Genomic DNA, 11915 nt, shown 5'->3' on the forward strand with positions numbered 1-11915 from the left:
GGGCATCACAGAGGAGAAATGGTCCACAGCAAGGAAGCAGGCAAGAGTACATTATCCCTCTTCCTGTCCCTTATACTTTATGCACGTTACACCACCCTAGGGCAGATGTAACACTCACACCCTTAATCCTAGCCAAAACTAGTAACCACGCACCCTTGATCTCAACACCACCACCTTTCATCCCAGCACCACCCCTGAAAAGCCCCCAACCCCCAATGATCACTTGAGTCTTTGGGGAGATATTTAGACACAAGCCATAACATTTTGCCCCTGACCCCTGAAAGACTCGTGCACATCCCTTTATGCAAACGGCATTTAGTCCATCTCTAAGAGTTGCCCAAGTCCTAATAGTTTCAGAATTACTGAAAAGTCCTAATCCAAAGTCTCCTCTGAGATTTAAGGCAAGCTCTTACCTGCTAGCCCTATAAAAGTGAAAAGGAAGCTAAACAATTCCAACATTCAATGGCACAAGATAGACATTTCCATTCCAAAAGGTAGACATAGGGGGATACAAAGAAATGGGAACAAAGCAAGTCCAAATCCAGCAAGGCAAACATTAAGTCTGGTAGTTCCATGTCCAGCATCCGAGACAGTCTGTGGCAAGATGTTAATTACAAAGGGCTGGATGGCTCTGCCCCTACAGCACTTCCAGTAGTTATAGCTCCCATGACTTCTCTCTTGGGCCAGCTCTGCTCCTTCCTTACAGTTTTTCTCAGATTATCCACATACCTGGCTTATCGAAACTTCTGGGGTCTCCAGTACACCTTTGGCTTCACACTCACAGCTAAACACACTGCTTTCTCAGGAGCACACTACTTCATCTCCCCAGCTTTCTTTTAAATCTGGGTGTAAAGTTTCTTGACCTCACAACTCTTGCATTCTGTGTGCACCTAAAACCAGTGCCATATGGATGATGCCAAGGTCTGCTGCCAGCTTGAGAAGTAGCCAGGCTTCCTTCTCTCTTGGCTGTAGGCAGGGGTCAAGTGTCTATGAACCAAATGCTGAGGAACAATTTCCTTAGGTTGCTGCCATTCTGGAATATGGCACCTTGGGGCTTTCTTCCCAAAGCAAAGTCATTCACTTTTGCAATTGTCAGCCTTTGTAAAGACTGGAGTACTGCTGGTTCTTGTGAGGTCCTCAAGTCATCTTTTCTGTTGTCTTCTGAAATGCTTGAGTTTTTCTTGCTAGTCTTTTCAGTGACAATTTTCTCCTCTATTCCATCTTTACAGTTTGCAATTTTCCTGGAGCTTCCTTTAAACTCAAAACATTTTAAATAGTTCTGCTGGGTTCCTTGCTTTTGATTTTCAATATAGATCAGGCTACAAGCTCCCAATTGTAGCCATGCCATGGCCTCAGCATTAGACTACCTTGAAATTTCCTCTTCAAGATTAATTAGTCCACTACCTTAATCTCAGTCTCTGGACACAAAATGCAGACAAACTTTCTGCCAAGGCATAACACACATGTTCTGGAGTCCAATAGCCAGTCCAGTCTTCCTTCCTAGCAGAAACCTCCCAAGCCTGGTCTTTACCAGAAGCATTTCTATCAGCATTCTGGTTTTCTAAGCTCTGACCAGAATCTCCCATCAAGTATAGCTTAAAGCATTTTAAGGATGCTTATTCAGCCAGCATCTGCGTACCTTTCCAAACTCTTCCCACAGCTAGTTCCAAAGGCTCCTGAACCATATCATCGGGTACACCCACAGAAACAGCCCCACTCCTGGTACCAAATTCTATCTTAGTTATTTTTCTCATTGCTGAGACAAAATACCCAACACCTAAAGTTAAAAGAGAATTGTAGCTCACAGTTTGTGGAGGTTTCAGTTCATAGTTGGCTAGCATCAAGTCAGGGTGGCATGGCAGAAGGGCATCACAGAAGAGAAACAGTTCTTAGCATGGCAGGCAGAAGACAACAAAACAGTGAAGTAGTGAAGCAGCCTTCTTTCTATCCCTTACATTTTCTCCAGGACACCTGCCCTTTGAGTGGATTGCACTCAGACTCAGGGTGGGACACCCTTAATCCCAGCATCACACTCTTAATCCCAGAGTCACAACCTTAATCCTATCATCACAAATCCTAGATATATCCACCTCCAAAAAGCCCCACCTATGACAACATAAGGCTTTAGTGGGACACCTAGATACAAGCCATAACAAGTACTGGGATGGCTCCAGCTTTGCTCTTTCTCCTTATGATTGCTCTAGCCATTATGCATCTTTTGTGTTTTCACACAAATTTCAGTATTGTTTTTTCTAGTTCTGTGAAGACTATCACCTTAATCATTTCCAGTTGCATTGATTGGAGTGTTTATTTCATGATAAGGTGGGTTAAGGGTTGATCTATCTTGTTTATTCTTTTGAAGAACCAGCTCTTTGACTCACTGATTTTTTTTTTGTATTTTTTAGTCTCAATTTCATTAATATCTGTTCTGGTCTTTAGAACATCCTTTCTTGTACTAGCTTTGGATTTGGATTATTCTTGTTTTTCTTTTTTGGGGATCTTGAAGTGTATCTTTAGTTTATTTATCTGGGCTCACATTATTATTCTGATGTGGATATTCACAATTACAAACTTCCCTCTTAGGGCTGCTTTTATTGTATCCCATAAGTAGTGGCATTTATTCAACTATTCATCTCTCCAGGAATAAGATGACCAAATAGATCATGACCTATAAATTAAAAATTGAGGGGCGAAAAATAAAACAAAATGGACCAAAAATGCATACCCACTATTAAACAAGAGATTTCTTGAATTGTTTAAAAATCAGATGCCATTTCTCCAAATTAATGTTATAAACTCAGAGACTCTACATTTTTTATGTGCTAACTTCTTAGACTAGGTGACTTGAATTCATCAATAACAACAAATCTTGTTCTGTGTCCTTCCTGCCACTCATGATTAATCCCTATGCTGAATGTTCTAAAAATTAGTTTTAAAATATTCTACAAAGAGACAAGGTAAATGGGGTGGAAGTAGGGGAGGTCTTTAAAAAAATGAGAGCCTTGGATATTTTGATCCTCAATCTGTATAGTACTGAGTCACTTTAAAAATATGAGATTTTTTTTAGGCTCCAACTTCAGTTCCTTTTTATGAGAAATAAACACCTAATCATTTGAAATTTAATCTGAATCTCCAGAAGATTAATTTAAAGCTTAGCAAAAGCATGTAGAAGTATAGGGGACTGAGCTCCAAGTACAATCACTTTCTTCCCATCCCAAACCTGTCTATCTAATGCCAGAAAAGTTCTGAAGTAGTATAAACAAAGACAGAGATTATTAGAATCTTGAAGATTCTTTTTGGACATGTGAGTGACCCTTGTCATGGGAATCAAGTGATGTTCTTAATAATCTTGATACAGACAGAAAATTTAAGAACACTACTACGTCCTTATCCCAGAGCATGTCTTTTGAATCCTCTCAGATCATTGATAATGTTCATGTTATCTACCAAGTTAGCCTTAAGTTAATATTTCTTAATTACTTTTCTCCAGAAAATTTGATAGTTTTACCCATGAGATTGGTAGACAATAGTATTCGAGTTATTGAATTAATGGGTTAGGCTTAACACAGCTATTGTTCAATAATATTTCAGACGACATTAAAAATCCCACTTCTAATGGGGGTTTTCTGAGAATCCAAATGGATTTCATGCATTTTAAGCGAGCACCTACCCCTGAGCTACACCCCCAGCCCAAAAGTCTCACATTTTTCCTGCCCTAAGTCATCAAGCAGCTGCATTTAGATGAATGTTTAGAGAGTACTAAGTAAATACACTTATCCATTCTTTTTTTTAATTCAGAAACTTTCTAAATGCAAGAATCATGCATAACCCCAATGACCTCCACAACAATGCTCTTTTACAAAGTAAAGGGTCAACCTACTCTTACAAAAGTGTTTACCTAGAAAATAGTTAAACTAATGTAGTTATTTCAGGAGATGAGAGACAAAGGAAGTACCTTGAAGCAAGCAATATGAAGTACATGTTTTACTTTGTTTTATTCACGGGTATATTCAAGTGAATAGAAAAAAAATACCTAGCAAAGAGTAAATACTCAATATATATTAAATTAATAATGAGCAAACATCTTTCAAACAAAAAATAAAGTCATTCTGCTCTTCCCAGTATATTCAGGAATTATTGCTATCCACAGACTGATGAAAAGCTTCCACACCCCCAGCAACTCCAGCACCAGCACTGGCTTCATCCTCCTGGGCTTCCCCTGCCCAAGGGAGGGGCAGATCCTCCTCTTTGTGCTCTTCTCTGCTGTCTACCTGCTCACCCTCATGGGAAACGCTTCCATCATCTGTGCCGTGCGCTGGGATCTGAGACTGCACACACCCATGTACATCCTGCTGGCCAACTTCTCCTTCCTGGAGATCTGGTATGTTACTTCCACAGTCCCCAACATGTTGGCCAACTTGCTCTCTGACACGAAGGTCATCTCCTTCTCTGGGTGCTTTCTCCAGTTCTATTTCTTTTTCTCCTTGGGTTCCACGGAATGTTTTTTCCTGGCAGTTATGGCCTTTGATCGGTACTTTGCCATCTGCAGGCCTTTACACTATCCATCCATTATGACCAAACGTCTCTGCACTAATCTTGTGTTAGGCTGCTGGATTCTTGGTTTCCTCTGGTTTCCAGTCCCCATCGCCATCATTTCACAGATGTCCTTCTGTGGATCCAGGATTATTGACCACTTCCTGTGTGACCCAGTTCCTCTGTTAGCCCTCACCTGTTCTAGATCCCCTATAATGGAGTTCTTCTGGACAATTATAAGTTCTCTGCTCCTGTTTATTCCTTTCTTCTGTATCATGGGGTCCTATGCTCTGGTTCTCAGAGCAGTATTGAGAGTTCCTTCAGCAGCAGGACGAAGAAAGGCCTTCTCTACCTGTGGGTCACATCTGACTGTAGTTTCACTCTTCTATGGCTCAGTGATGGTCATGTATCTGAGCCCAACTTCTGAACATGAAGTTGGAATGCAAAAGCTTGTTACCTTGTTTTATTCTGTAGGAACCCCATTCATTAATCCTGTGATCTATAGTTTGAGAAACAAAGACATGAAACATGCCCTACAGAAATTTCTTGGAACATGAAAGTAAGAACCTTGACCCTCCCAAAAAATTCTTGCAAGCAACTCAACACCAAAAATAATAATACAATTTAAGATGGGAACATGATGTGAATAGACAACTCTCACAAAAGGATATACAAATGGCCAGCAAGTAATAAAAAAGTATTCAATATCCCTAATCATCAGAAAAATTCAAATTCAAATTGCAATGAATATCTCTTCCCAGTTAAAATTCCTAAAAGACAAAAGTAACAAATGCTGGCAGATGTATGAAGAGCTCCACAAACATATCTATCACTGTTGGTGTGAATGCATATTAGTACAGCCACTCTGGAGAACAGAAAGGAGGTTCAACAAATAAAAAAATAGAACTGCCATATGATCCAGGTATCCCATTAATAGATCTATACCCCAAAATAAGTGATATTGGTAGGTAAAAAAAGATATCTGACCTGGCATGTTTATTGAAGCACTAGTCACAATTTGATTCCAAGATATGTAATCATATCTTGTGCTTTGGGATCAGGACCTACCCACACAGAAACATGGGTAGAACTGGAGAACATTATGTTAAGTGACATGTCAAGCACAGAAAGGCAAATATTGCATGTTTTCATCTATATGTGGAAGCTAAAGTGTTGGTTTCATAAAAGTAGAGAATACATAGAGTTTACCAGAATCTAGCAAGAGTAAAGAAAGGACATAAAAAGAATATAGTTGAAAAGTCTATTGGTTAATCTTAACTGACTGGATTAAGAGATTTCTGTAGAGGTGATTGGGTTGTGAAGGGCACTAATCATATCAATGGATCAATTGAATGGGCTATTAGGAGGCAAGGTTTAGTTGGAAGAAGTGAGTCATGTGGGCATGGCCTTGGAGACTAGATCTGGTCCCTGTTCCCTTCTTCTAGTGCTATTTCCCCTGCTCTCTGCTTCTAAGCACCATAAAGTAACAATTTGCTTCACCACACTCTTCCACCATGGTGTTCTGCCTCACCTCAGACTCACAATAATGGAACCAGGAAATCATGGTTTCTTGATTTCCATGAAAATGAAACCATGAGCCAAATAAATCATTTCCTACTTTAAGTTATGTATGTCAGGCATTTGTCCCTGCAACAGGAAACCTAATACAGTGGATACAAGTGCACAATATAGTGATGCAATTGGATAAGTGGGGTTAACTTCTAATATTCTATAGCATAGAAGAATAACTATGGTTAATGACTGCTGGTTGCATATTTTTGAATAACTAGTTGAGAAAGTGTTGAATATTCTCAGCATAAAGAGATGATAAATGTTTCAAGTGACAAGGCTGAATTGATTACTATACATTGTACAAATGTGTTGAAATGTCACACTGTACCTCATAAAGATGTGCAACTATAATGTTATAAAATAGATTAAAATCTATTATTAAAAGGAAAAAATCCTTGCACAACTGGCCTAGCTTCATACTTTTCCAGCTGAAAATTTTAAGTGAAAAGCTGGTACCAATCTAATAATTGTTCATCCCATGATACTTGGCCAATACATATAATCATACATATATATGTACAAGAGTATTCATTGCTACATTGTTTGTAACAGCAAATTATTGGAAACTATTAAATTCTCATTAATTTTGTTTAGGTTTAATCATGATATAGCCATATAACAGACTATCTGTTTCTTTTTAAATAAGGGAGTTTTAGTTGCACAGATAAAGAAAACCCAGTAATTATGGTGGGATGGTGTAGCATTTGCCCAGGTACCAATAACTGGTCATGAAAGAGAACAAGCAGCTCTTACTAGTGCCCAAGGGAAAGAAGTAGAAGTAAGCAAAACAACAAGAGAAGGAAATAGAATTGGATTGAGGATTGATTAAAGGTTGTGGATTGTGGGGGAAACATGCAAGAATGAAGTCACACCCTATAACTCATCAGCCCAGGCTGGAAGAGCAAACTCATGACCTGTGCTTTAATTCAAGTTTTGCCACTCACTAGTTGTCCAATGGCAGAAAGTGATAAAAATTCTGTGAGGTGGCTTCCTTTATAGGTAAGATTAAATCTAGCCTTTCTAAACCCTAGAGGCACAAAAAGGATGAAATGAGATTGTTGTATACAAATTGCTCTCATTGCTATGTAGTCTCAGCAATTGGTTTTATAATGATTATTCCATATATTTTGCATTAAACTGAGAATAGGAGAAAAGTATATTGTCAACCTTCAACTTACAATTCAATAAGATTAAAAAGAGATTGTCAGAAATTTAGGCTAATATTCCAAACTTACTTTGAATCAATAGTAGAGTAAAGTGATACATAGAAATAAGGATAACTGTTATTAAGGCTATGATGCGATTTGGGATGGCAGACTGTGAAGGGATCTGCCTTCTCTGAACTAAGATTGTAATTCCAGGTAGACACAGGTCATGTATAAGTTGAGTATCTCTTATCCTAAGTGCTTGGGCCCAGCAGTATTTCAAATTTCAATTTTTTTAAATTTTGGAATACTTGCATATACATAATGGATATGTTAGGGCATAAACACAAAACAAGTCTAAACACAAAATTTGTTTATGTTTAATATACATAATATAAACAAATAATATAACATACATAAGCTGAAGATCATCTTATACAGCATTTTTGGTGCATCTGCCTTTTCACTGCAATATACCACCTGGGTTTGCAGGTGATGGGATTCTCACTTGTAGTATTCCAGGTCACTACTCAAAAAGTTCTGGATTTTGAGGCATTTGGACTTGAGATTTCTGTATTAAAGATATTCAGTCTATATAGTGTAGAAACGGTCAGCCCTACTCTAATTCAATGTGAACTAAACTGTCAAATAGTTAATATAAAAAATTAATATAAAGGCTTAGAGGAAGGGGATTCTGGGCTGCTGTCCAACGCACCGAACGCAGCCCAGAAGAAGGGGCTTCTGAGCTGCCGTCCCACTGCTCCCAGGCGGGTGGAAGGGGCTACAAGGCTACAGTCCTTCCAGATGCTCCCAGCCCAGAGGTAGGGGCATTCGGGCCACCCTGCCTCGCACCACTCCCAGACCAGAGGGAGGGGCTTCCAGGCTGCTGTCCATCCCACCTATCCCAGTCCAGAGGAAGGGGCTTCTGAACTGTCATCCCAACATTGCCAGCCCAGAGGAAGGGGCTTCCAGGCCGCTGTCCTTCCTGCTGCTCCTGGCCCAGAAATAAGGGCTTCTGGGCCACCAGTCATCCCATCATTCTCAGCCCAGAGGAAGGGGCTTCTGAGCCACTGTCCCACCTCTCCCAGCTCAGAGGAGGTGAGCCATGTGGGCACCAACAGCAAACCCCCCCCCCCCGAGGTTGAAATGAAAAGACACATAAATAAGTCTCAAAATCAGACGTCCCGATCACCTACAGCAACCCCAAAGGGAAATGAGATGGAACGCTCTAATACTCAACCACCTGGACACACTGAACTGGAAACAAAAAAGGATCTGGAAAAAATGAAATCAGAAATAATTTCTCAGATAACAGCAGAGATTGTGCTCGTAGTGCAAGACATGATTAATAAATCTAGAGAAGAGCTGAGGAACATGATGGAATCCCAACATAGGAAACAAATGGAATCCATAAAACAGATGAAAATAGATTTCCAGGAGACGAAAAACTCCATTGAAAGTCTACACAGCAGAATGAGCCAATGTGAGGACAGAATTTTAGATACAGAAGATAAGATTGCAATTAATGACTAGGAAAAGGACAATTGTTTCAAAATTATAAGGGAAAAGGAGAAATCAATCCAGCAGCTGCTAGATGATGCAAAAAAGAATAACATAAGACTGATTGGGCTCAATGAAGAAACAGGAGAGAGTGCAGATAACATTTAAAAACTCTTCACAGAAATAATGTCAGAAAACTTCCAAAGCAGGGGAAAAGAGCTTGACATACAGATAAGTGAGGCATATAGGACTCCAAATAGACTTGATCAAAAAAAATCTACACATAGGCATAGAATTCTTAAGATTCCAGAAACACAACAGAAGAACAAAGTTCTCCAAGCAGTCAGAGAAAAGAAACAAACCACATACAAAGAAAGCCCATCAGAATCACAGCAGACTTCTCAACACAAACCATCAAGGCGAGAAGAGCTTGGAGTGACATATTCCAAGCCCTAAAAGAAAACAGCCTCCAACCCAGATTGATGTACCCTGCAAAACTATCTTTCAAAATTGATGGAGAAATGAGATACTTTCATGACAAAGAGCACCTTAGGAACTTCGTGAATACCAAACCAGCACTCCAAAGAATTTTACACAATATCCTAGGAACAGACATTGAGGATCACAACCCCAGGAAGCAAAGCAGAATGACCCCATCTGGCATGACAAGAAATTAAATGTAAAGGGGGAGAACCGAACAAAAAGAAAAACTCAGAGTTTTGAATCCAACAAAAAGAAAAGGTCATGTCTATGATAAGTCAATATGTTTCAGTTATAACCATCAACGTTAATGGTCTCAATTCACCAATCAAAAGAAATAGACTGGCAGAATGGGTCAAGAAGCAAACTCCAATAATATACTGCATACAAGAAACACACTTAATTCAAAAGGAAACTCATAGACTGAAAGGTAAAAGGTGGAAAACTATACATCATGTGACAGGAACCGAAGAAAAGCAGGAGTAGCTATCCTCTTTGTAGATCAAGTAGATTTCAAACCAACACTGATTAAGAGAGATGAAGAAGGACACTACATCCTTGTAAAGGAAACAATCCAACACCTAGAGATCACAACCATAAGCATATATGCACCAAACACTAGTGCACCCAACTATATAAAACAAATACTAATGGACATGAAAAGTCATATATGCACTAATACATTAGTAGTGGGGGACCTCAATACCCCACTATCAAAAATAGACATATCAACTAGGCAAAAAATAAGTAATGAAATACTAGAGCTCAATCGAACTCTTGAACAAATGAACTTAACAGATGTTTAGAGTCTTCCACCACACAAAATCAGAATAAACATTCTTCTCAGCTGCACATGGGTCATTCTCCAAAATAGACCACATACTCACACATAGAACATGTTTAAGTAAGTGCAAAGGAATTGAAGTTATCCCCTGTCTATTATCAGACCATAGTGCAATGAAATTGGAGATCCATAGCAAAAGAAATTGGAAAAATTTCATAAACACATGGAAATTGAACAACACACTTCTAAATAACTAATGGATCACAGAGGAAATTAAGGAAGAAATCAGACAGTTCCTTCAATTAAATGACAATGACAATGCAATGTATCAGAATCTATGGGACACAATGAAAGCAGTCTTATGAGGGAAATTCATAGCAGTGAATACAGATATTAGGAAAACAGAGCGAACCCAATTCAAAAACCTGATGCTGAACCTCAAGAATCTAGAAAAAGAAGAGCAGGAAAAACCCAAAGCTCATACAAGGGAGGAAATTATAAAGATCAGAGGAGAAATCAATGCAATGGAGACTAAGAGAATGATACAAAAAATCAATGTAGCCAAGAGTTGGTTCTTCGAAAGAATCAACAAAATTGACAAACCTTTAGCCAACCTTATCAGAAAAAGGAAAGAAAAGGCCCAAATCCATGAAATTAGGAATGAAAAGGGTGAAATGACAACAGACCCAGCAGAAATCCAGAGGATCATCAATACCTACTTCCAGAACCTATATGCCAATAAGATGGACAACACAGAAGAAATGGACAGATTCCTAGATATATATGAATTACCAAAGTTAAGCGAAGAAGACCTAAAAATTCTGAACAACCCAATATCAACCAATGAAATTGAAAGCGTAATTAAAAACTTATCAACTAAGAAAAGCCCAGGCCCTAATGACTTCACTGCTGAATTCTACAAGGCATTTACAGAGGAACTGCTGCCACTACTGTTGAAACTCTTCAATGAAATTGAAAGGGAAGCAATACTCCCAAATTCATTCCTGGAAGCAAGCATTACCTTGATCCCCAAAGGAGAGAATGACCCAACCGAAAAGGAGAACTATAGGCCAATCTCACTAATGAACATAGATGCAAAAATCCTTAATAAGATACTGGCAAACAGAATGCAGAAGATCATCAAGAAGATAATACACCCTGATCAAGTGGGATTCATCCCAGGGATGCAGGGATGGTTCAATATACGAAAATCAATCAATGTAATACACTATATCAATAGAGCCAAGGACAAAAACCATATGATTATCTCCATAGATGCAGAAAAAGCATTTGACAAAATCCAACATGCATTTATGATAAAAACCCTACAAAGAATTGGAATAGATGGTCTCTACCTCAAACTGATAGAAGCCATCTATGAAAAACCAACAGCCAATGTCCTACTAAATGGTCAAAAACTGAAATCCTTCACACTAAAATCAGGAACAAGACAAGGATGTCCACTATCACCACTCTTGTTCAATATAGTTTCAGAAACATTAGCTACCACAATTAGACAAGAGAAAGAAATAAAAGGAATAAAGATAGGTAATGAAGAAGTCAAATTGTCATTCTTTGCAGATGACATGATACTCTATATAGAAGACCCCAAGAACTCCACCAAAAGTCTTCTAGACTTAATAACCAAATTCTGTAAAGTAGCTGGTAACAAGGTCAACACACAAAAAACAATAGCTTTCCTCTACATGAATGACAGACTCACTGAGAGAGAAATAGGGCAAATAGTTCCTTTCACAATAGCATCCAAAAAACTGAAATACCTAGGAATCAACCTAAAGAAAGAAATCAAAGACCTCTTCTCTGAAAACTATGGCACTATGAAAAGAGAGATTGAAGATGATAATCAGAAAATGGACAGACATCCCCTGCTCCTAGGTAGG

General features: G+C 38.8%; 1 protein-coding gene across 1 annotated transcript; it reads left to right on the top strand.

Moving 5' to 3' along the window:
• The first annotated feature begins 4145 nt into the window (after window positions 1-4145).
• On the top strand, window positions 4146-5090 carry LOC101718656 (olfactory receptor 11G2-like). Its single transcript, XM_004865075.3, has one exon. The coding sequence runs from the start codon at window positions 4155-4157 to the stop codon at window positions 5088-5090; it is 936 nt and encodes a 311-aa protein (XP_004865132.1). The 5' UTR covers window positions 4146-4154.
• Window positions 5091-11915: the final 6825 nt, after the last annotated feature.

Source organism: Heterocephalus glaber, unplaced genomic scaffold, assembly GCF_053883595.1.
Source record: "Heterocephalus glaber isolate CG9 unplaced genomic scaffold, H.glaber_assembly_v1.0 deba00001661, whole genome shotgun sequence".
NCBI classification, from domain to species: Eukaryota; Metazoa; Chordata; class Mammalia; order Rodentia; family Bathyergidae; genus Heterocephalus; species Heterocephalus glaber.

Bases quoted from the DNA above. Each gene is read 5' to 3' on its own strand.
- LOC101718656 (XM_004865075.3), top strand. From the start codon at position 4,155: ATGAAAAGCTTCCACACCCCCAGCAACTCCAGCACCAGCACTGGCTTC.